Here is a 27,299-nt window from a genome sequence, read left to right on the forward strand (position 1 = left end):
AGGAAAATCATGAGCGGCAAAAGGAAAAAAAAAAAAATTCAAATTGCAAATCAAATCTTCTCTGAATGTTAAAAATATCAATACATCAAACGACTGTTGAATAAGCAGAACATAAACTTAAATAAGATGTCTCTGACTTCTAGCAGTCATCTCCCCTCTCATCTGTTTACGCATGTGGCTCGCGCTGGATAGCCAGCTGATTGACTGTTCGTTTCTTTTGATTGGCGAGACGAGACACACCAACATAAATGGCTGCAAACACACACACACACACCGGAACACCAACCACCGCACACACCTGTTTACTTGTAGTGCAACTGTGCGGTCTGTATGGAGCGAGTCGGGAATGCACGTTCAACTTTTCTCCGTTCACTTCCACCGTGTCTGCTTTTATCAACAATCAATAAGTTACCGAGCGTAACGTCAGCCAGCTGTAGTCTGTGAACTTCTCCACACAGACTGTCAAACAGCAAATACATTTTTATTATTTCTCAGTTTCCTGATCTGATCAAATGATCCAAATTATCTGTGACAAATAAATGTACTTAAACAAATGTAAAACTAAAACACAATTTAAAGGTAAAGAGCAGCCATCATAGGAAGAGGGTGAAATGCACTGAGGATGTGACCCCCCCTCTACAATCTCATTACACCCCTCTCCCTCAAAATCCCTCTCCTCCCCTGTTTCACTGTTACAATAAAAAAAAAATCTTTACCAGATCTAATTGTGGTTTCAGTAACTTAAGCATAATGATAATATTATTTATAAAATGGTCAGAAATAACAGGAAATGCACAGATTTCAGGTAATACAAACTCGTAGACTATACTGTTATACGCAGGTCGAACGTTTACTACAGCGAGTATAGTCACCCCCCAAAGGCCCGTTCTGAGCCAGGAAAAACCCTGCACACATGTTTTGAGGAGCTCTGAGACTTATTAACACTGGTTGAAGAGGAGTGATGTGACCTTTAATGTTCCCATTATAACGCTTGTGCTCCCCTGACTTTTTCCTATCTAGAGCCATCCTCAGGTAAATGCTTGAATGTGTCAAATACTTTGGTTTAAGATCAAATACCTGCACTTACAACATCCCCATCAGCTTCAGCTGTACTTAGTGTTTAATGATTCCAAATGTCAGCATGGTAAAATACGAAACTGAGTCTGTAAATGGTTATAATTTGATTTTTTAACATCTCATCAGCATTTTTCATTCAGCAATTCACTCGCATCATCAGAGTTTAAAATTGTCATTGTTTGTCTGCAGCTTGTTCTTTTGAGTTATATTATGGTCTCCAATTTCTCATGATCTAAATGTGTGAAATGTATGCACTGACTGTTAACCATGATCTAATTAACCTTCTTTAGAGAAAGCATGTGCTCATCCTGACCTGAAGTCTGTGAAGAATCAGTTGATTGGTGGTAAGTATTTTATGTCTTATCTTTCCTGTTTCTTCCTACATTATGTTCATTTTATCATGTCAAGAAAAGAAAACAGTCAACACTTTACAGTTTGTTATAGTCAAAGATTACACAGATAAGAAGGCAATGCTGTTTCCATTAAAACTAGTTAAAACAGCAAAATTGTAGGGACTATTTTTTAAGTGGAAGAAATCTGTTCTAAATCAATAGTAATGTTTACAAGTCAAACCTTAGGCCAAATTATTGATTTGTTCTTCTCATGTAAACATGTAATAAGTGGGATAATAAACAGCAGTGAAGTTGATAAACTGAAATAAAGAAAATCTACTTATATGTCACTTTTAAAACACATTGAAACAACTTTATACAAATACAATTATTATTATTTTTTGCTCCTGACTAAAGATTCCTTGTTACAGAAAGTAAACAATATGGTCAGTTGATAGCAGGAGAGTCTTGGGCATAGACCAACATAGTTACTGTTTGCTGTTTGAATATTTAGAGATGGACCCTGAACCCTGCAGGACGATGGAGGTGGCAGCACTTGGTCGGCCGTTCAGCGTGGGGATGCTGTATGACTGTCGCCAAGATTTACTCATCCCTGGTAAGAATTCACTTGTAACATAACTCAAATGAAACATTAACCCTCTGAGGTCTGAGGCATTTCCCTCTTATTTATTAACTACTGGTCTCCTTCTGTGAAAAGGCAAGTGTAATTTCACCAGAGTCCTTCACAACCATGTAATATACATCTATACAGGACATCCTGGGGGATCAGAATAAATACCCCCAAAATATATACACCAGTAAAACACCACAAATACAAGAGAAAAAAATTAAGTGAAAACTAAAATTCACAGATATGTTCTCAGACAGACATGTTCTCCTGTGTCCTGGTAATCAGGGGAAAGTGAAATAAAAATGAAGATATCACAGATCAAAAACCCAAAACATTTATTTCAGAAAATCCCAAGATGACTTTTGTCTCCATTGTTAGTTTTGCTATGACTGTAAGAAATTATTTATATTTTATTTACCTTTTATTTAAAATATAAATAATTTCTTACAGTAATAACTAAACGACCAATGATGACAAAATGAGTGTCTGCAGTGACCCAGGGGGCCAAATGACACTCACTGACCGTTCACTTCCACCGTGTCTGCTTTTATCAACAATCAATAAGTTACCGACCGTAACGTCAGCCAGCTGTAGTCTGTGAACTTCTCCACACAGACTGTCAAACAGCAAATACATTTTTATTATTTCTCAGTTTCCTGATCTGATCAAATGATCCAAATTATCTGTGACAAATAAATGTACTTAAACAAATGTAAAACTAAAACACAATTTAAAGGTAAAGAGCAGCCATCATAGGAAGAGGGTGAAATGCACTGAGGATGTGACCCCCCCTCTACAATCTCATTACACCCCTCTCCCTCAAAATCCCTCTCCTCCCCTGTTTCACTGTTACAATAAAAAAAAAATCTTTACCAGATCTATTTGTGGTTTCAGTAACTTAAGCATAATGATAGTGTAGGAGCCATAAATGTAAGTTGGTTGTGTATTTGGTGTCATGGGTTGTTTACTGATTTGTTTATTGTTTACGGTCTGCTTGTTACTGGTTACTGATTATATGAGGCGCACTCACCTGTTCACCTGGTTTTTTGGCTTGGATGGAGAGAGAGGGTGAGCGTGGACACTATACTGCACTGCGATCGCAAGTTGATTTGATGACCCGATAACAGCGGTTGTAGTATCTTGTGTTGCTTTTTTGTAAGAATAAATGACTAAAGCATCTTGGATCTGGAAGTCATTTATAACGACAGCGCGTCACAGCTTCACTCAAGTGTTTAGTCCCTCGCAGCACTCTTTTTTGACGACCTGCAAAGGCCGATATAGCTGCAATAGATAATATTATTTATAAAATGGTCAGAAATAACAGGAAATGCACAGATTTCTGTCAAATAAGGTAATACAGACTCACAGACTATACTGTAATACGCAAATATTATTTATATTTATATTATATTATATGTCAAAAGAATTATGGCGGACTTCCTGTTGGGTTTTGACAATGGGTGCCAGAGGATGTTATGTAGATGCTTAATTTACATAAAAAATGTCATGCATGTAGGTGAAAAAAAACCCTATGGAGAGGCATTTTTGAAGATTTGAAGGGGGCGCCACTGAGCCATTTAGCCACGCCCACTCAGTTAACCCATATGGAACGATTAGGTTTCCCACTGGGATAATGAGTATGAAGTCTAGAACACACTGACACTGAGTTTTTTTTCGAACGGATGAACGCTCTCGGACGAGTTCGTTCAAATAGGTAGCGCAAAATCGTCTTATTTTGAAGTTGAAGTGAAAATAGCGGACTGTGTGGTCATAATGTAACTTTTTGTTCGTCTCACGAAGATACATATGCGTACAAAGTTTTCATGTCTGTAGGTTAAGCGCAGTGCCCTGGCTGACATTTGGGGGTGCCATAGAGTCATTTACCATGTATACCAAACCACTTTCATACGTAAATTTCTCGCGGGGGCTGAATTTTGGGGACATTTTGGTGAGTTTTCACGGACGTTCAGGCCCCCAAAGATGTGTTTGAATTGCCTGAAAGAAAGAATTTTGATTCCTTGGGTTACAATAGGTGCTCGGGCACTAATTAAAACCGCAAGCAGTGATGAAGGGCCCTCGCACCCCTGTGCGTGTCGGAGTTCGATGCCTGCCGGGGTTTGATGTATATCGGAGTTGTGTTACAGCTGCAAAGTGTGTTGCTGCAGTGGTGTCTTTAGCCGTTTTCTCTTATGCACTCCTGAAAATATGTAGATAATTTCAGGAGGACTGCTCTGGATTTTCTCCTAACCTGGCTGTTCACACATGCACTGCACAGCTGGAGACTACTCCTGTCAGACAGGAGGGGGAGCAGGGGGACTCCTGAGGTGAGAACTTTGAAAGGAACTCCAAATTTAAATTTAAACCTCTGATGTGTAACTTAGAAAGCTATGATAAAATCAAAATTCTTTACATTCAGGTTTTAAAAAAGCGGTCAGAAAATAAGATTGCAACAATAAAGTGTGTTGCGCTCTTAAAGAAGCATCTCTCAGTCATCATAATCATTAAGACCTGCAGTTTTATTGTTCTACTGAATCACACGATCAACAAAATAGTGGAGAAGAACATACTTACAAACAGAAAACATAATTCAGCCATTCAATTATTCGCAAAGAAATCATATCAGTCACATATACACACTATGCACTGTGCAGCAGTCACAGAATACAAACGTTATTCCCCCTTGCAATTGGCTTGAAGTCAATTCCTCTGGAGAATATGCTACTGCTTGTCACATCAGCTCACTCGGACTTTAGTGGGAAAAAATAATAGGGGTCTGGCAGGAGAAACTCCAGGTGAAGTCCAAATGAAAAATGTGTTTAAATCCTGAGCTCAATGGCAGCTGTTTAAAAATAAAAATTCTATTTCAAAGGTTTAAAGTTTTTAAGTTTCCTGGAGATTTTCTTGTCCTTGTAAAGTAACCAGGGGTTGACATTAAGTTAAATTTGCCCCGTGAGTCTACTTAATGTGATATTAATATGAGGCTGTGATAGATCTGGAATCTCTCCTTCTTTCTTATCTGTGAGAAACTCTTCATCCTTACGTCTTTACTTTAGGAGCTCTCTTAAGGGCTAACATGTCTGTGAATTACTTTTATCTTCAGCAGGATCTAGTCTTTAACTTTAACGTGTTCCAGCTCCTCCAGCTGTCTGTCACTGTGGATCAAACTTTTCTCTCTTCTCTTTTCGTCCTGCTGTCACTCTCCACTCTTCTGGTGATTTTTGTCCTTTGAATGCTGATTTAAGCCCAGCTTTTGTCGGGATCTGATGGTTTGGTTTTTTTTATTAGAGAAAACCTGCGCTAAAGTCTGTGTGCGAGTTGACGTTTCAAGAGTAGCGAGCGCGCTCGCGGGAGAGACAGCAGTGAAGCCGTCGGCTGCCTTTCAACTGTGACACACGAGCGCTTATGATACGGTGATGCCGTAGCAGTTAGTAGCGCAGCATTTTTTAAATAATTACTGACAAAACACCAGTATGACAGGATATCGCTGTGAAATTGAGAACGTGGCAGTATTTTAACTGGCCTGAGCAGGCCATTTGGCCCAGACTCTGTCAATCATTCAGCGGGCCAGTTATAATGTCGAGCCCTGGTAACTGTTTTTATTTTTTCTGCTTTGTCTCAATATTTTCTGGATCATTTGAGATGGAGCATAATGTAAAATACATTTTAGATGCCAATACCATATCTAAGAATGCATCTGAACTGGATTTTATGTAGGTCTTGGCATGGTTAATATGCGTAAAAATTGCCATGCATGTAGGCGAAAAAAACTTCTATGGGGAGGCCTTTAGAATGGTTAACAGGGGCGTGCCGCGATATCTAAGTTTGACCGTACGCCGTGGCCACGCCCTTTTATGTAGAATCGTGTGGAGCACAACGGGAGATCATCAACATGTCTGGAACAAAGTGACACTGAGTTTGAGATGATAGGATGAATGCCTTCGGTCCGTTTTTCAATACCCTTTTGTTGCTTGTTGTCTTGGTTCCAGGAACCAATCTCTTGATATAAGAATTTTGTGAAAAATCAACAGAGGATATGAACGTGGAAATTTACTTCTGGAACCAAAGCCACCAAAAAAGTGTTACTGTTGAGTTCTATAAGGTTTATCAACAAGAAAACAAGTTTTAAGCATTTGTCATTTTTTTGGTTTCCAGACATACTAAAGAATGCAAAGCCTCAAATAAATAACACGAGACTTTGTGTAATACTTTCAGTCCTTTAACATGTATAGTATTACTAGAGGTTGGTCCAAGCCCGAGCCAGACCTAACTTTAAGCTTTACCAAAAATGAAAGTTTTAAGCCTACTCCTAAAAGTACAGAGGGTGCCTGCCTCTCGGACCGTAACTTGTAGATGATTCTAAAGGATAGGGGCCTGATAACTGGAGGCTCTACCTCCAACACTACTTTTAGAGACTCTAGGGACCACGAATGGTAATGTTCTGTGGGGATAAAGTAATAATAAACCAATACAGCCAAAAATAAACATGTTTTCACTGCAATGTGTAGTTATAGTATTTATACATATATCTAAATATATACAGGTATATATATGTATACAGGTGTATATTATTTATATATATATATATATATACATACATACTGGTTTGGAAACGTTATTTCAGTCAATTTCTTTCCCCCTTATATAATACTAATTGGTGTTGCATTGTATATCGTTGGAAAGCCTGATTGGTCACCGTTACAACGAGGTATAACTTGTAAGGATCGGGCATTTGTGGAATGAGCAACACAGCTAAACGTGTGGGCAGCACCCAAAAGAAATGAGCCAAAATCTGCAATATTCTCTTGGTGGTATTCACTCCTGTTTTGAGTTTCTTGGTGGATTGGATGATTGCACTCTCTCACAGTAGTAAGGAAAAAACAAAACATATTGGCCATTTTTACACTTTATTCATTTTACACTGCTCAGGACCTCAGTAGCGTGTGGAAGGTCCATACACAGCCAACAGCTTGGCACCTCCTCTTCATGCTGGTCACCAGCCTGGTCACATTTTGCTGTGGGATGGCATCCCATTCCTCAACCAGGAGTTGTTGAAGATCAACCAGCGTGGCTGTGTTGGTCACTCTAGCATGTACAGCACGTGCAAGCTGGTCCCACAAGTGCTGTCAATTAATTGCCAATCATGTGCCAGTTATACACCTGTAACTGGCACACACCTGGCAGCACTTGAAGCTCAAAACAGGAGTGAATACCAACAGAAGAACATTGCAGGGGATTATGGCACATTGTTTTAGGGTGCTACCCACATGTTTAGTGTGTTGCTCATTCTACGAATGTATGATCCTCACAAGTTATACCTCGTTGTAAAGGTGACTAATCAGGTTTTCCAACGATATATAATAAAACAACAATTACTATTTTTAAAGGGGTGAAAAAAGTGATGGAAGTAACCTTTCACAACTTTTTTTAGGAGTTTATAAATCAGAATCAGATTCAGGTTTTATTGCCATGTTTATTTACACGTACAAGGAATTTGACTTGGTGTATTGGTGCTAAACAATTAACAGGGAAATAAAGCAGAACTAGCAACAACTTAAATAATACAGAATAAGAAGATATTACAATATATAAAATAGAATTAAAAAATGTAATAAATAAAAAACACAAAATGTACAAAAGGTGCAATGTAGGAGCTGAGCAGTGGACAAAGAGAAAAAAATCTTACAGTGTATGTAACCTACTCACAGAGTGCATGTAAAGAAAAAAAAATAAAGTCCAGTGGGTTGTAATGTAACCCATAAGAACAGTTTCAGCCTTCACATTACTTTGATATTTTTATGATATACATACATATATAGTTTCTACAGGTTACTATTCTCTTACTACAAAGCTATGAATGATTGAGCATTAATGTTTTTAATTAATTTAATTTAATAATTGTTTTTTAGAGAGGTTGGATAACAGGGTCAACAGTTTTTAAAGTTAGTCACTGATTTTATCGCCCAAAGTTTCTTTTTAATTCCCTCTTAGTCTCTTTTGCCAATGAAACGTATCTCACAATTAAATCTGCCATGTTTCTCTCCCTGTTTAAAGGAGGAGACACTACACTTAAAAGAAATATATTCTAAACTCAAGATATGATATGTATGGGGCGCTGGTGGCGCAGTGGTTAGTGCATGTATGGAAGCTATAGTCCTATAAGCGGGCGGCCCAGGTTCGAATCCAAGCTGTGGCTCTTTTCCCGCATGTCATTCCCCACTCTCCCTCCCAGATTTCCAACTCTGTCCACTGTCCTATCTCTCAAATAAAGGCACAAAAAGCCCAAAAAATAAATCTTTAAGATACGATATGTATCACACAATACCACAATACCATTTTATACAATTTTCCAATCTTTATAAGAATTTTCAGTCAGTGAATGGAAAAATGTGATTGTTTTATTTCAATGTTCTCAATAATATTGCAAAGTTTTCCTTTTCCTTATTTTTCTTTATAAATCTAAGCATTACTTTTTAATTTAGATTTAATTTAAGTAGTAACTACTGATGTGGATTTCCTTGTTGTTGATATGTTTGATGATGAAGAAATTCGCCGTTGAGACTGACTTGCTTTCAAAGAGTATAATTTTATTTAAGCAAGAAACAGAATCACTGGTCACGTCTGACCAGGAGGATCAAGAAGCCAATAATGATCTCTGTCGAACACACAGAGACAATTGCTTATATGCATCTAAACATCTGTTTTCCGTCATGGGTCATAAAAACATCAAGTTACACAACCATATATGGCAATACTCCTATACAACACCTCAGTTTAAACATTCCACCTAAGGGGACTCCTAAATCTCCTTCAGATACTATCTCCAGACGCACCCATTGTAAACTTATATTATCTCTGTCCTGGTTACATCAGACACTTCATAGTCCCCCCTAGCGAGACTATAGTCTCGCAAACGAGATAAATTATACAATTATGATGTTAATTAGCCTCATACGAATCACTTCTGTTCATGCTTAACCTTAGTAATATAGTAAAATTTTTATTTGTGGAGTGTGAGAGCGAAAAACCCATCAGGCAGCTATCTTTCTTTATTATCCATCAAACAATCTAGACAGGAAAAACTCTCTCACGGTCCCTCTGCCCCAGGCAACCACCTATAGTACTCCAAACCAATTAAAAAGAAAAAGGGTTATGAAAACTTTTCAGGATGATATATAAATGCACACATTCAAAACCTCAGAAATAAAATCTAAAAATTGTCCAAAGTCAGGCTGGTCGACCCATCGCACCTTCCAACGGACCTCTCCCTACCTAACACCACTTTCCCTAAGGATCGATAAAGAAAGAAAACACCTGAGGTCCCAATATATGCATCTTATACAGTTCCAGAAAAATATGTCTTGCTAAAAATATCTACTATAAAGTAAAACATAAAAAAATATTTATCAACAATACAAGTTACATTGTAATAAACCTTCAATGATTTTTCAATCGAAACCCCTCATCATGATGTCTTCATTCAGGTTTCCGTTGTCCATTTCCATCCTCCATTTTCTTAAGTTTGGTTGTTTCAACTCCATTAATCTGGAAGAATCTCTGGACAATCAGCCACCCTCACATTGGTCTCCCAAATATCATCCTGGGAAGAAAAATCAACAACCACTATCTTTGTACATACAAAACATCAAAAATATTAATTTTTGCATCATACTTTCGCATTATTCCACTACATGATTAACATATACATGATTAATATACATGATTAAAATATTCAATTCCCCCCTTTTATCAATTCACTTCCAGTTCAAAATAATAGTGAGTCAATGTTGAATTCAGATATTCAAAAATGGATATTTCTCTCCAATCTCTATGACCTCCTCACCTTCACTTAGGTCATTACCACTCAGTAGCGGCATCTGAATGTTTTCTCCTGGCATCACAACTCCTACCCATCTCAATATCATAGCCTTAGCAAAGGTCAACAACAGCGTACAAAAACAAAACATCACACACAGTGATAGAAGGGTAGCCACCAAAATCTGAACCACTATAGCTCCTACTGGTCCTAATTGGTCTTGTAACCAGGTATTCGCAGACCATCCCGCTCTTTCTGATGGACCAAATGAATCCCTAATTAGTTTCAAAGCATCTATGACACTAGTCATATTGTCAGTGGCATCAGGAATCAAAGTATAACAGGCTTCTCCAGTTAGATTCAAAGCTACACAGAGGCCATCTTGTTTGGCCAAAATGTAATCAAGAGCCATGTCATGTTTCAGCAACGTCAATCGATGACTCCTCTGAGTATTTGACAAATATTCAAAACCTTTTATGGTCTCGTTTGCAAAACCTTGCAGGGTATATGTAATATTATCAATATGATCAGCTAAGTATGTAACACCATACCATGGAAACAATCCTATTCCCCATTTCTCTCCCAAACTTATCCTCCAATGATAAGACTCCAAGTTGTGAAATTGTGCCAAATCTCTTTTCTTTCTACTGCTGGAGATTGTCGTAGAGTTATCCTCATCAGACCCTTGTCCCTTCTGAATAACAAAAACATCATATGGAAGTTTCAACTGTGCCATATAACAACATCCAATCCAACCATAAGGTAAAAATAAGTATGCCTTATCACCACAAATCCACCAGATATCTTTAAATGTTCCTATGGTAAAATTACCCGGTAAAGTTTGATTCTTTACACTTAGAGTTTTACTCAGTCGGCGATGTGGTGCATGAAAGGTCACTATATACATGTCATCAATAGCCCTTTGATCACGTCGTCCAAATTGCATCATATAGTTATCACATTCTGATATTCCCATAAACATACCATCTCCACCATAAGTACCATTTGAACAAAAACAAGATTTAACCTTCACAGGTGTCATTTCCATAGGATCACGGACTGCTGTCGTAATATCTTCATACTGATCAAGGAGATTTATATATGATAAGTTCTTCAACCAAGCACAATTCCGTTGAGGTGTAAATAGATGCACCGACACGGCCATCCAATAATCATATGGTGCTTGTTGCTTAAATACCAACCACGATAGCGCATAATTTTGACATTTAGAAGTTAAAGGTTCTGGTACCGTCTCTAGAATTGAAGGCCATGTGCCTGGTGCTGGAACTCTCACGACACATGGACCACTCAAATTACTAGCCAATCTAACAGCGTGAGTCAACTGTTGGTACCACATATTTCTACTTGCCCACGGGTCTGCAATTTGCAACACCGAGGAATCAAACCCATAAGCTTTCCATTGGGTTTCACGCTTCTCTAATGCATGAAGATGTTTAGTCATGCCTTCTGATGTTCCGTCAGCATCTACAAAATCACCAATCAGATTCGACATAGTCATCTGAATTGTTTCAGCTGCCTTAACTAATGTAGATGTAGCAACAGATGTCAACATCATACCTACAGACTTTGTAGACACCGAAGAACTCATCATTGTTTCGTTGATAGTAGATCCCATCTTTACAACCTCACTTGTAAAATTACTCGCAGCTAGAGTAGTAACCAAAGTTGATACGTTAATACTACTAGTTATTCTCTGAGCTACAGTAGTAGACATCATCTGTTCATCAGTCACCCTTGGAGTGACTAGTTGCTTTTGAACCTCTTTAGCCACCGTAACTACTTCAATAGGATCTAGGCCTTCTACCACAAGCATTATCTTACGAGTTCTATACCCTTTTACCCAATAATTGTGATATGGTACAAATTTAAACTCTGGATCCAAATAAGTGCATGTATATTCTCCCTGATCTTCCCCTGTTACATTGATTAGGACAAGTGTACAGTCGTCTTCAACCCTAAACAACCTTATGTGATTATACAAAATATACTTTCTTTGATCACGAGGCACACTATTAATTTCAGGTCCTGTTAGCACTATTTCTTCACCACGAGCATTTTTCCAATTAGGGGGATTATTACCATCATTATTCCATTTTCCACATTTACATGGAAGGCGTGCTGAATTCCCTAACGTAGCTTTAATCACAATGTTTACAGGAATTTGAGTTGTAGAAATCATTTGAGGCTCAGCTGTATTTAGACGCAATATCTCTGTGACGTCAGTAACCTTCAGTTTTGAAAAGGTGGATGTCTGCTTTATTTTCTCAATCAGCGGGAGAGTTGATATGGTAGTTGACAGTTTTCCTACTTCAACAACCAGGGGTTTTGCAATTCTAGTTTCATTTAGTACCACTAAAGTCACAATACTGTTTCTGTAACCTAACCCCAATTGGACACTATGCTCTCCCATATTTACTAATTTTGGGTCATAATATGTACACTTATAGTCACCTTGATCTTCAATCTGAGATCTACGTAAATAAAGACTACAGTCTCCCTCAATCTTTGACCTTCTTCGATCATTAAGCAACACATACTTTTCTAGTGGTGATGTCCCCAATAAATCAATAACCTTACCATGGCTATCTTCCCACTTGACTCGGAATTTCCCTTTCCCATTATTTTCCTTTGTACACTGACATGGGAGCTGAACTGACTTTCCCAAAATCACTTCTACTCTAGTCCTCGTAACGTTTTGGTCTAACCTTTCTTCGGGTTGGCCTTGGACTCCTTGGTCCAACTGGGTCTGTGAATTTTCCTGTAGAGGCATCACAGCCCTCTGGAGTCTTTGACTCATGCTCTTGAGAAATAGACTCTGTTGTTTCTGGGACATGTTGTAAATCAATGTCACCAAATCGTCTTTCTTGCTCACGGACTGACAAGTCATCCCTGACATCATCAAAAGTGTAATCAAAATCATCATGCATAGCCCCAACATGGTCAATCCCTTCTTCCGGATCGTGACCTTGGGGGTCTGCACGAACCTCTGCTGCTTCTGCAGCTTCTGTTGGCTCTCTTGCGCTTTCAACATCTCGGTTCTGTGATCGTGGAACCTCTTCTGTTGGCGCTTTAACACAATGTGATAAATGATACCAGGTAGGAGACCCTTTAACCTGGACCGCAGTTCCCGTACTGCGGACTACTTCAAATGGTCCTTCACAGCGTTCATTAAACCACTTCCTCCTAAACACCTTCACGAATACCTTGTCTCCAGGTTGCACTGCATTCGTCTTTTGCTCATCGAGTCTCTCTTGCACCTCCTCTCGTTTTTGCCTGTCAGAGACATATGTGTATATTCTCTTATGTAAAGCAGCCATGTAATTAACATACACTCGCATTTCATCTTCTAAAAGGGCTAAACTTGGACCCTTGCCACTTGTACGCAAACAAGGTGTCGGCATCCGTCTGCCCATTGTCAACTCATGGGGTGTCATATGCAAATCACGGAGCCCACTTGAACGACACACCATTAACGCCAGTGGAAGCGCTTCCACCCAATTCAAACCTGTGTGTTGGCAGATTTTAACAATGCGTTTTTTTAACACACCATTCATTTTTTCACAAGCACCTTGGCTTTGCGGATGATAAACAGCTCCTAAACGTTGTTTAATTCCCAATTTTTGCAGAATTAGTCTTACTGTTTTATCCACGAACTCTTTCCCATTATCTGAGGATATGCGGTCTGGGAGTCCCCACCTGCTTATAACCTCACGACACAAAAACTTGGCAACAGACTGAGCATCTTTCCGCTTAGTTGGACAGGCCTCGGGCCATCTTGAAAATCTATCCACAACAACTAACATGTATCTTCTACCTCCTACCGGTCTTATCATGTCAACAAAATCCACAACTAACTCACGCATAGGACCTGTTGGCGTTGGAATGTAACTGGGAGGAACCATCACACCCCTACGAACGTTGTTTTTTAGACAGATAGTACACCTGCCTATGACATAATCAATCTGTTCAAGCAAGTACGGTGCCCAAAAACCATATTCTTTCGTGATCTTTCTCCTAACCTCCCCCCTTGCAACATGGGCTAAACCATGTGCCTCCTGGATCATCAGACCCAGCAGGTCTGGGGGCGCTACCAGCAGTCCTCCATGATTTCTCCACAGGCCAGTGGAATCTTGAGTGGCTCCTCTGTCTCTCCATAATTGTTTATCCATCGCAGAAGCAGCTTCTTGCATTGAGACAACATCCCTGAGCGTAATGTTATCCTCCAAGTCCACTTCATGGGTGATCAGAAGAACTTTGCCCAATTTGTTTGCTCCTGTTATCGCCTTTGCAGCCTCATCAGCTACTTTGTTACCTTGTGTGACCCTTGACATGTCCTTTTTGTGTGCTGCACACTTAGTCACTGAGATTTCCTTCGGCTTCATCATCGCATGCAACAATTTCATTATCTGGGCATGATGCTGTATCGGAGAACCATCTGTTTTCTTAAACCCCCGATTCTTCCACACCGATCCAAATAGGTGGCACACATTATGTGCATATGCCGAATCTGTATATATCGTCACCTGCTTGCCTTCAGCCAACAGACATGCTTCAGTCAGCCCCACTAGCTCAGCAAGCTGTGCAGATGCAGGTTGTGGTATTTCTTCTGCTTTTTCAACAACAAACTCCGTCCCCTGGGCTTTGACTACTGCATAACCAGCACTCAATGCATCATCCACACGATAGCAGGACCCATCAGTCCAATACTCCACATCCGACTCATGCAGTGGAATAGCTTGTAAATCCGACCGGAGCTTCGAATATCTCTCCACTTCCTGAACACAATCATGTGGCTCCCCATCCTCTGGAGTCGGCAAGTTCTCAGCTGGATTTACTGTGACACACCTTACCAAGGTGACATCTTCCTGCTCTAAAAGCCTATGATAGTCTCTAAACCTAGGCATAGTCAAAGTATATTTATCAAAGTTCAGAAGATTTCTGAGACTATGGTGGGTAAGAATTGTTACAGGGTAACCCATAGTTACTGATGATGCTTTATCATACATTAGATAAACTCCTGCCATTGCTCTGTAGCACAGTGGTAACCCCATCTCCACTTCAGAATAGCCAGTAGAATAATAAGAAACAGGTTGAGGACTTGTCCCCGTACCTGTGGGCTGACAAAGAACTGCACATGCATATTTACCCCCAGTGGATGTAGACACATACAACAAAAAGTTCTTAGAATAATCTGGCAATGCTAGCGCTGGTGCTTCCTGTAACCTCTGTTTAATCGTCTCAAATGCCACAAGACTTTCCTGCGTCCAGGTGAGATTGCAATGGAGTTGAGCATTCCCGGTTTCTTTGATCATAGCCCTCAAAGGCCCTGTTAGAGTGGCATAGTCCTCCACCCATGCTGAAGAATATCCCGCAATTCCAAGAAATGTCATCATCTCTCTGACTGTTCTGGGCTTCGGCGCCTTTCGAATGGCTTCCAAATGGTTGTCAGAGATGCCTCTGTGTCCCTGAGTTATTGTTTGACCCAGATACACCACCTTCTCCTGACAGAATTGCAACTTCTTCCGAGAAGCCTTGTGTATACTGCAGTTGCCACATATCTATTAAGGCCTGCCGCCTGCAGGATTTCCTCCATCGCTGGGACCCCAATGAGGCTAGCCAAGAGTCTCTTAATGTCTCCCATGGCAGGCTGTGTTCCCACCAAAACCTCTTCCAACTTCGAAATCCAAGGATGCGCTCCATCTTGAAGAGTGGGTAACTTTTCAAGTATGTTTGACATGTCTGTACTTTGCCAAGGTTTATACTCTAAATTTTGACCTCGCACAATTACTGGACACATTTTATTGAATCTCTTTTCTTTTCTTGGACGTAATTCATACCCCAAAGTGTCAGACCTTTGAGACTTCTTCTGTATTTTCTTCCGTGTTTTTTTCAGTTCCTCTAGTTGCCTTTCCAAGACATGCTGGGTTGCTGGACAGGTAGATTCATTCATTTTCACAAGGCATCTATCTATAGTTCTCTCCACCTCTCTTAAAGCGCTGCATCCATCATCTTCCACCCCTAAACCGGCTGCTAATGGGTGAAGATATGAAGGACCTTCTCTCTCTGAGTCTTCATCATCATTGCTCACATCTGTGTCGTCCTTTCCTGGATCCACTCTTCTTATTGGCTTGTCTCCTTTTTTCTCCGCTTTAGCCAACATCCGTCTTACTGCTGGGTCATATCCACCAACAGCTTCATCCGAATCACTCTCACTGTCATCCTCTATGTCCAGTCGTCTGAACTGCTGACCGCTCCAACTTCTCAAACGGGTCTTTTTATGTTTGCTGTCGGAGCTTGGGTACATTTCTATGGTCGTTGTAGCCTTTCCCTTCTCGATTATTTGTTCATCCTCGTCTGTGATGTGATAGTTGCCCTTCTGTATAATCACTGGGAGCTGAGGGTAAACATCAGTAAACTTGACTTCCTTCTCATAAGGCGGGGGCTTCTTTACTAAGGCAGTATGTGAGAAGGGTGTGTTAACCTTCTCCATTAACTTACCCACTGCCTTATCATTTTTCTGTATTTCTTGCATACCGCGGCCTCTTTTTTCATTTGCAGCTTCTAACAGTTTCTGTCCTTCATTTTCAAACAACTGCAGAACTCCAAGCTCAGTTTGTCTTTTCTCCATACGCCTTTTTCCTTTTTTCCCCTTCTTCTGCTTTACCTTGTATATAGACACAAGTACCTGTATTGTTTTGATCACATCCGGGTTCAAAGTCCCCTCTACTGGCCAAGGCTGGTCAATGTCAGGCCAACGCTTACTCCATTTTTCTGATATTTTTGGAATATCTTTAACAAGAGGATTAGTCTTCTGTACTACATCAACAGGAGTGATTGATTTTGTAATTTTGGTGTCCATCTTTGACATTACAATGACCCTCTTAGTTCCTCGTATTATAAGTCAAACTATTTAGAAAGTACTGTTACCACACTTTAAAGTGAATGAATTTGCCAACCCCAAAGGAGACCAAAGCCTTCTTACTATGAAAGCAAAAGCACTTCTTTATCACCTAATGCATCTAATCACACTTATTTATCTTTAAAATTATGGAAATAATGTCAATGTTCCATCTCAAAATAGCCCAGGTCAAGCTAGACCATACTCAGACAATGAAACCAGCATTCACAGCACTCAACTGCATTTGAATCAAATCAACTTTTCCATAAATGATCAATCAAATCAAAAATACTCCATTATTGACCAAATGCTTCAATTAGTCAGTCTGTTGCCAAGACTTCCTCCTATATAATTGTAATGTGATACATAGAAGAAACAATGTAAGCCTCTATGCTAAAACAGACTAAGCATGTATCAAAGATGTTGACTATAAAAAATGTGTATACACAGATAGAAAAGTTCAGGTGTTTGCTGAAAGAGTTTGTGGATAAAACCGCACTGGCCTTGATCAAGCTGGATTCAGGATCCATACATGCTGTCATCCGCAAGCTTCCAGTGCTTGTGAAGTACCCGCCAGGTCTCTCCTCATCTGCCTTTTTGGACTGATCCAGTTCAGACACAATCCATCTGTCTGTCTTCCCTTTAGCTCTCACACAGCATAGTAGAGAGAAACAGAGAAAACAGAAAGAAAACAAAACAAAAATCTGTAATCTTTATCTATATATATATATATTTTTTATCTATTGCAAAGGCTGTCTCCCTACTGGGGGTGTGTTTTCCTTCCCTCTGTGTCCCACAGAGAGAAGAAGGAGGAGAGGGGGCTACCTCTCCACTCCCCTTAACAGGAGGAGTAAGCTAATTGGCTTTCTATGTGAGGGAACGCCTCTTGGACCCGCCTCCTAATTTTAGCAAGGGCTTCCAGTCTAACCTGGCTGTTAAAGGGTTAACATCGTCTCCAAACCCTATGGTCCAAACCTAGTGCATTTAATGCACAGACAAGCGCATCTCACCCGTGGGTGTTGTGGGTGCTGTGACACCCCTACTTTCACTAAAATGTACACTTTTTACTAGTGGAGTCATTAAAAGAAAACTTATCGGTCAAGTAAGATTTATTAAGTGACAACTAAGCCAATCATATCTATTTGATTACAGTTGAAGCACAGTAAGGTTACATTTGCATTTAATCCTCCTGTCACTCATCACTGAGTCAGAGCTCAGAGCTAACACATGGAAACATGCTGCATGTAGCATCCTTCTGAAAGAGAGTAAGTCACCCAAACAGAGGTTTTTAAGATAAATCCACCTCACAAACCAACGTAAGTGTAACATTTTCTCCTCTTGGTTGTTATTTTAGCTGTATGTATTTACTCCCATAACTTTACGATGTAGCAGAAGTCCCCTTTGCAGTTTTTCTAAATAAAAGCACATTTTATGTGAAGACTGGAAATAAAGAGACTGAGGCGTAAGGCAATAAGAAAAGCAAAATAATGGCATCACAAAGAACCGTTTTGAATCTGATTTCTAGAGCTAACTCGGTTACTCACAATGGATGTTCATAAAGTTAGTGTCTAATTATCTTTTGTAACTTTGTCTTGTTATATGATGTTTCAGCTAAACTTAGTTATTGGACATTAAATGAAACAGAATGTGTTGATTTCCTAGAGGGTGGTAATATACTAGCACAGAACACACACACTTTTAAGATCACTGCTCCACCCCTGTGCACAGAGTCTACGCACACAGAGAAATCAGCACAGTATCCTCCCAGTCAACAGCAAAATAGAAAAATGTATTCTCTAATAGTCAAAACCAACTTCTTCACCTATTTTAAACCAAACTATATGTTCTTTTTGAACAGACAAAATTCGCAGCATAATGTGGTCACACACATACGCTCAAACAGACAGAAAGAAAAGTTCACACTCCAATCAGCCGGCAGTTCTAAATTTTATCAGGAATTTTTCTGTTCTTTTCTCGAAACTTGCTACCTGAATGGGTGCAGACTATCCTCGCTGGTCTCTCCACTTCTGTTAAAAACAGATACTATATACACTTATGCTATGTATAAACGTCCTTTATTAGGCTCATGTGTATTTATCAGATTAAACAAACATCCTCTGAGGGGCTCATAGATTTTTATCAAATTGAATATATAAAGTCCCCTGAAACAAAGGGCTCATAGGTTTTTAACACTGATGAAGATCAGATAAGTAAAAGTCCTCTGAAACAAAGGCTCATATTTATCAAATCGGATATATAAACATCCCCTTAGACAAAGGGCTCATAGATTTTTAACACTGATGAAACAAAAATGTCCCCTCTTATAAGTTACTAAATCGCCTTTTAACCAATCACCTGCTATATATGCCTATTTAATAATACATCTATTCTATTTATCAATCACACATATACAAGAACATTTCCGGATCAAATACACATCTCCACACCACACAGACCTCTCAAAACCATCCAAATCACAACACAAGAGACAAGACACAGACAGAGACAGAGACCGTCCAGCAGCCACACAAACACTTCAGGCTGTATAGAGCTTGCGCCACACACATTCCAAGAACAGCCGCGCCTCAGCGAGCGCACACACATTTCAGTTCAGATTTTGAAGTCGACTTATTTATAATTTTCCTCTATCAAATCTTTTACTTTGGTCAAACTTTTAACAAATTGTCTTTTAACAAATTACTTCAGACTGCATGCTTCAATGCACACTTTTTCCTTTACTCAGCGCTTTTTTCCCACTTTTCTCAAAACTCTTATCTTTATTCCTTATCTTCACTTTTCATCTTTTTACTTCTCATCTTTACCCTTCTCATCTTTATTTCTTCTCTTTTATTTTCCTACATTATACGTTTATCATCTATTCAAATACCCTTTGTTTTATTTTTACTCAAATTTGACTACTTCTTAAAGCCAACTTTCACTTCAGTGTCTAATTTACACATGACTTACTGTTAAGAGGATACGGGCCCTGTCCTTGTTAAACTTGCATAGTTTTTTAGCTAACTGGTCTCGTTACTAGTTGCGCTTATGCTATCATTACCTTTCAACTTTATTCATCTCTTCTTCTCTTATTTATCTCTTCTTTATTTTATTCCCCTTTATTTATATACTTTTTAACTCAATAAACCCCAATTTAGACAGAGAATTACTCCAACATCAACACATCATTGCACTTCAGTTCTTTGACAGTGCGGCCAAAATTGCCGATAGACGACAGAAACAGCTCCGCAATATGTGCAGAAAAAAGAAAGAAACACTTATGAAGTGATGGAAATAATAAACAAGCTGTGGTCCACTGAAGAAGGCCCCAACTGATCCTGTTCCGTGACGCCAAAATTGATGTGGATTTCCTTGTTGTTGATATGTTTGATGATGAAGAAATTCGCCGTTGAGACTGACTTGCTTTCAAAGAGTATAATTTTATTTAAGCAAGAAACAGAATCACTGGTCACGTCTGACCAGGAGGATCAAGAAGCCAATAATGATCTCTGTCGAACACACAGAGACAATTGCTTATATGCATCTAAACATCTGTTTTCCGTCATGGGTCATAAAAACATCAAGTTACACAACCATATATGGCAATACTCCTATACAACACCTCAGTTTAAACATTCCACCTAAGGGGACTCCTAAATCTCCTTCAGATACTATCTCCAGACGCACCCATTGTAAACTTATATTATCTCTGTCCTGGTTACATCAGACATTTCACTACTTTAACAGCGCTGTTTTCTTTCTTTTTTTGTCAGACCAAATCCTTAAAGGTCCCATATTCTGCTTTTTCTGGTTTTATTTGTTCTTTAGTGTGTTTTCCAAGTGTCCTGTGCATGTTTAGGCACATCTATGTGCAAAAATTCAAAGTCCACGGAAACGCAGCTTCTCCTACGTCCTCCTGTTAGCTGTAGCATTAGCTGCATGTAACGCTCGGTTCTAGCCCCCCTCGATAACAATGTTCCAGTCCGACGTCATTGTCAGTGTGAGATCACTGATCTAAGCCCATTGGCTCGTTGTGGCCCTGCAGCTCATGTTGCAATTTCCGAGACGTGTGCTGAGCAACTGACCAATAACAACAGAGCGGATCTGCAGACCAATCAGAGCAGACTTGGCCCACGTGGGGTCTATCAGTGTGGGCTCAACAGAGTGTAGCTGACAGACTCAGAGCGGAGAGGGAGCAAGGAGGAGCAGTACATGAAAACAGACACTTTTTTTTGGACTTTATCTATTGTGAACGTACAAAAGTAGGAACATAGATTAAATATATGAACCCCAAAAAGGGCAGAATATGGACTCTTTAAAACGTTTTCGGCATGTCGTATTCTTTGGGGCTCTTGTTTATAATATGTTTTGTAGTGTTGAGTTTCACAGTGTAAAATGTGTTGGTGTGTTGGGCTTGAAATTTATATCAAATAATTGGTCGTAATGTTCCTAAAATTAATAATAATAATAATAATTATTATAATAATACATTTTATTTAAAGGAGCCTTTCAAAACTCTTAAAGTCAACTTACAGAGCAGAGATAAAAACAACAAAGTAACAACACAACGATAAAATTTACATTAAAAACACAAAATGACGAAAAATACTAACAATGTAAGGTTATGTCCACAAGGGGGCGCCAAAATCAACACAAACCAAAAGCTCCTCATAGGGGCGTTACATTAAAAAAAAAAGGAATCTTTTGGGCATGAGAATTTTCTAAAACATTTGAATCTCAGGACACAAATTCAACTCCTATGTGGATTATAATGCTATTTACTGCTCTGCTTTAACACAGCATCAGCTCTCACTTACAAGATGCTATTGATACTGTACAAGACACTTTTTTCTGAGTTAAAATATATCTTTACTACCAATAAATATAACATATGAATGTGTTATATATTATTTGGCAATAAGATTGTCTTATTTTGTATACAAAATCCAAGCCTTTTTATAACATAACATAAGACAGTTTAACTTCTTTTCTTTTGCAGGCTTGACCCTGTGGGACCGTGAAGACCTGATGAAGGATGTTGCAGAACGACCACAAAACTATAATGAATTTGAGATAGTTGCCTCTGAATCAATTGAGGATAAATCCTCTGCACTTGATGTTAAAGCATCACTGAAGGCAAGTTTCTTGTGTGGACTCATTCAGGTAGATGGATCAGCGAAATACCTGAACGACAGTAAGACTTCCAAAAACCAAGCCAGAGTAACACTGAAGTACAGAGCAACTACAAAGGTCCGGGAACTGTCGATGAATCATCTTGGAAGAGGAAATGTGAAACATCCTTATGTTTTTGACAAAGGAATAGCAACACACGTAGTCACAGCGATTCTTTATGGGGCACAAGCCTTCTTCGTTTTTGACCGAGAGGTTTCTCAAAAAGAAGATCAACAAGACATTGAGGGAAACTTGAAGTTAGACATCAAGAAAATACCTTCCCTTTCTATAGAGGGTGATGGTTCACTGAAAATGGAAGAAAAGGAAAAAGTTAGTGTTGAGAAGCTCTCCTGTAGTTTCTTTGGAGACTTTTCCCTTCAGAAAATGCCAACATCGTTTCAGGAAGCAGTGCAAGTCTACCAAAGTCTGCCTAAACTGCTGGGACCCAATGGAGAAAACGCAGTACCAATGAAGGTCTGGCTGCTGCCTCTGACAACTTTAGATTCTTCTGCTGCTAAACTTGTACGTCAGATAAGTATAACACTAGTACAAGACTCACAGAATGTCCTGGAGGACCTCAATGAGCTGGAAATGAGGTGTAACGAGGCACTGAGAACCACCACAGCAAAGCAGTTCCCACAGATCAGCAAAAAGATGAAAACTTTTAAAGGGATGATCTCTGGATTCAAGCTAGAATTCCAACAAACATTGGCAAAGAAACTTCCATCAATCCGAGGAGGAGGAGAAGAGGAGGCTGTGCTCGCAGATGTCCTGAGGAAAATACACTCTTCTCCATTCAACAACAAAAACCTGACTGAGTGGATGGATTGTAAAGAGAGAGAGATCTGTCTTTTAAAGTCTTTTAACAACATGATAAAGAACACCAAGACTGTTCCATCCCAAAATATTGATCAGGAAATTTTCAGTTCAGAATATGCTGTGTGTTTTGTTTTCACCTCACTGGGAAAAGATGAACCGTACCTCTCAGCTTTGTCAAACTACTTAAGACAAACACCCAAACCAGAAAACACTCAAGATCCACATACTCTGGATGTAGAGAAGGAACAATGGTATCTTTCCCATGAAGTGACAGATTCAATGAGGGAAAAAGCAAAGCTCTTCAGTGACTTTGCAGAGGCCAACCAGGAGAACAAGAACATTAAGTTCTTGACAGTTGGAATAACAAATGAGACACAGAAAGGTTCGAGCATCTACCTTTATAAAGGGGGCTTTTCTGTCACTGAGAACTTTGAGCCACCTTCAAAGCCTGAAACAGTCACAGTAAGAGACGTAAACCACAACAGTGTAACACTGAAGATTGATCCACCAAAGTTTGGATCAGAGAGCATCACCTCCTACTCTGTTGAGTACTGTGTCAGTGGAGAGGAAGGATGGAAACAACAGACAGCATCAAAACCTGAAGAGGTCACAGTGGGTGATCTGAGTCCAAACACAGAGTATAAGATCAGGTGCAGAGCAGTGACCTCTGTAGGTGTTGGACCAGCCAATCATGTCAGTGGTTCCATTAAAACCTTACCCTGCAGCCCTCCTGGAAAACTTCAAATTGAATCAAACTCAAGTGAGATATCAGTGAGCTGGAAGAAACCGGCTGAGCTTGGACGAGACGTCCACATTTTGAGCTACATCGTGGAGTACGCCAAAACAAACAAGAGAACAGACGAAGAGGAGGATCTCCAGTGGAAGCAAATGATAACAAGAGCTGAGAAGATGATCATTTCAGGGCTTCAGTCAGCGACAGAATATGTTGTCAGGGTCAGATGTGATTGTGGTGCAGCTGGCAGAAGCAAGGAGAGCATCACTGTGAAAATCTGCACTAGTAGACGTGAATTTGCGAGTCTTACAGAGTACCTCAAAAACATTAGCAAAAGGAAACTCTCTGCATCACCCTCAGTTTACAAACTGCCTCTGGAAAAAGAAGACATTGACATAGATGGATGTCGGAGGTTTAACTTGGGCAAAGAAAGCATGAGACAAAATCCCACAATAATGCTTGTAGGAGCGACCGGATCAGGAAAGTCCACTCTGATCAATGGAATGATCAACTACATTGTTGGAGTGAACTGGGAGGATGACTTCCGATTTAACTTAATTGAAGAGGATGAGTCCAGATCACAAACTGAAAGCCAGACTTCTGAAGTCACTGTGTACAAAATCAACCACCAGGAAGGGTTCAAAGTTCCTTTCTCTTTGACTATAGTCGACACTCCAGGGTTTGGGGATACAAGAGGAGTTGGGCGAGACAGGGAGATCACAGACCAAATTCGGAGACTTTTCACCTCTGACAATGGAGTTTGGGGGATTGATGCAGTGTGTTTTGTTACTCAGGCCTGTCTCGCACGACTTACAGCAACACAACGATATGTGTTTGACTCAGTTCTCTCCATTTTTGGAAAAGATGTGGCAGAGAATATTCAGATGCTGGTGACTTTTGCAGATGGCAAGCAGCCCCCCGTTCTTGAGGCTATAAATGTGTCAGGGGTCCCATGTCCAAAAAATGACATAGGGCTTCCAGTTCACTTCAAGTTCAACAACTCTGCATTATTTGCAGACAACAGATCCATCAGTGACAGGGCCTGTGATGAGGATTCTGATGATTATGGCAACTTTGATGAAATGTTTTGGAACATGGGTACCAAACGTATGGAGAAGTTCTTCAATGCATTGGTTAAAATGTCAACTAAAAGCCTGCTGATGAGATGAGATGATGAGATGAGATGAGATTCAACTTTATTGTCATTACACATATACAAGTATAGAGTAACGAAATGAGGTTTGGCATCTCACCAGAAGTGCAAATAAGCAGAAAGTGCAAGAGTCTGTGCTATGTACAGTAATTGAGTGCAAAAGTCTGTGCTATGTACAGTAATTGAGTGCAAGAGTCTGTGCTATGTACAGTAATTGAGTGCAAGAGTCTGTGCTATGTACAGTAATTCTGTGCTATGTACAGTAATTGCAAAATTTACAGATGTAGACAAAAAAAGTGAATTATTAAGTAAATCTGGATGGCTGGATTAATGGGATGCAATAAATATAAATAAATGCTATAAATAAGTAATGCTACAAAATAAGTGTGTTCTTAGGATTATAATATACAGATTAAGGTGCAGTGAGCATGCTATACTAATAATATACAGATTAAGGTGCAGTGAGTGACCCAAGAGGTTCTTAAAGAAAGAAAAGACATCGCCCTGAGGCCCAACCCTCTGACCACTCCACAGTACATCGACTTGCTGATTGAAGGAGAAAAGTCAGAGGCCAAAGAGGGTTATATGGCTCGAATTAGGGCTTTGGAGGAAATAAGAGACAAGGCAAAAATCATCTATAAAGTTTCCAAGTGAAAAACACTTGATGAAGAAGTGACAGAAGAAAAAGAAAAGAAAAAGAAAAACCCTGTCCAGAGAGTTTTTAATTATTTGGGATTTTAGGGAAAGAATTAAGATCTGCGGTACTAGCAGAACTGCGGACGTATTCCCATCAATCTAGAAGTTTAGCTCTGGTTTAAACTTTTAAAATAACCTCAAAGTACATCAGAGCATTGGTATGGTCATTCAAAACAAATGTATTCATGTGTTCATATTCATATTTGATAAAAAAATGTATTTCCTTTGTATCACATTAAGTGCATTTACATATACTTCAGTACCCCGTTTATGATCCTTAACCCTGTTTTAATCGTATTTGGGATCTGGTGTTTACATGCACGCAGAGAAACCTGGTTCTTCACATCCCTGTGTACAGTACATGATACATGATAGTGTCTGATCTGATTTCTGATTACTTCATATTATGTGTGCAGGCATCTGTGATGTTTATTTTAACAACACAAACCGCATCAATTCAGAAATCTGAGAAAATTGAGACCATTGTGAATTATTGCAAGCTAAGCACTATAAATGCCAACATGGCATTGCAGATATGACGTATCCACCTCATTTCCAGCAATAGAAGAGAGCGACAGTTAAAGTCAAACATTTCCTCCCCTCAGACTAGTGTCAGCCTGTCACTGCTACCCCATGGCACAAGGGAGAAATTGGTGAAGATACCCAGTCGTGACTGACGGGACAGGGTTGTAGTAATGTTTCTTCAGTACTGCCGTAACCTGACTTACATTTGTGTTGGGAAACCAGCGTCCTGTAAACCTGTCCACCACAGACTTAAATAGGTCAACATTTTGACGCTTCCTCTTGTCTAAACGCTCAATTATAAATTAAATTTTCTTATTACCGAAAGACAAAACTTAGTTTTTTCGTCACTCCATTCAGTAAGACGCTCTCATTGCCACCGCCATGTTTGTTTTACTGATTTGTCACTTGGCTGAGGCAGCTGGTCAGAGACCGGGGTGAGGTGTCTACATGCCACAGTATCCAGTTTTCTGCCAGTGTTCTCCAGGTGACAAAATCAGGTTTCTCAAATCAGGATAAGGGCTAATCCAGGTTAATATATTATATTTACATGCACAAACACAAAAACCGGATACTTTAGTCCATGTAAACACACTTATTGATGTGTATGTTAAGGCCTGTATATGTACATGTTAAGATGAATATTGCTTCGTATTCAAATCACTTAATGTCCCTCATGTTGATTGAATTTGTTTTCACTGTTTTTACTTTATGATTTTGTGGTATTGATGAAGCTGTTGCAGGTTAGAACTGAATTTGTTGATTTTGGACAAGTGTTTCTTAATGATAACATGTGTAACATTGATCAGGACATTGGAGCGCAAGTCATTTATGAGATTGATCACTTAGGAAAAAAGGACATCTGCCACTTAAGTGAAGACTGAGCTGCCTGTACTAGTGTCAAACATGTCAGATTTTAGCATCAAATCTTAAACTAAATGCATTTTGGGTGTTTTGTGTTGTTATATTGCCGTGTTTCTCTTTGCTTAAAAAAAAAAAAAAAGAATAATCTCAGAATTTGGTTACTAAGAAGTTAATTGCAGAAATGGTTCAAAGTATGTTGTACTGAAAACAATGCTTTATTTTTTGATTGTTATATTAAAGATGCTGTAATAAATTGATTTAATTGGCTTTATCTTCTATTTGTTGATTTATTTCAGTATCATCAGATATGTTTTTTTGTCTCATTATATCCTCTCTGCCTTTAACAACACTTTTTTTCTACAGAGTACACACATTACTCCAGGTTTCTATAGTTCCAGGTTGGACGAGTTTAGGAGAGCTGGTTATTGTCCAAAACCTCACAATTTAGTTCGATTTCAATTCTTTGGGTCACGTTTCGATTTGATATTGATCAATATGCTTCGATATCGATTTGATAATGCATACAGATGACAGGAATACCCAGATAACTCATCACAGTACCTTTACCGTA

General features: G+C 39.3%; 1 protein-coding gene across 1 annotated transcript in view; it reads left to right on the forward strand.

The window, feature by feature from the left end:
* The window catches only part of LOC110005236 (cytolytic toxin-alpha), a 28,215-nt gene extending 1,220 nt beyond the window's left edge, over positions 1-26,995 (forward strand). The window contains exons 2-4 of the mRNA XM_020660664.3: positions 1,368-1,421; positions 1,924-2,025; positions 21,769-26,995. Of these exons, the coding sequence (XP_020516320.2) occupies positions 1,926-2,025; positions 21,769-24,662 (2,994 nt within the window). The 5' untranslated portion in view covers positions 1,368-1,421; positions 1,924-1,925 and the 3' untranslated portion in view covers positions 24,663-26,995. The remainder of the gene's footprint in view (positions 1-1,367; positions 1,422-1,923; positions 2,026-21,768) is intronic.
* The last annotated feature ends 304 nt before the right edge of the window (positions 26,996-27,299 follow it).

The sequence above is a fragment of the Labrus bergylta genome, chromosome 4 (genome assembly GCF_963930695.1).
Source record: "Labrus bergylta chromosome 4, fLabBer1.1, whole genome shotgun sequence".
Taxonomy (NCBI): Eukaryota; Metazoa; Chordata; class Actinopteri; order Labriformes; family Labridae; genus Labrus; species Labrus bergylta.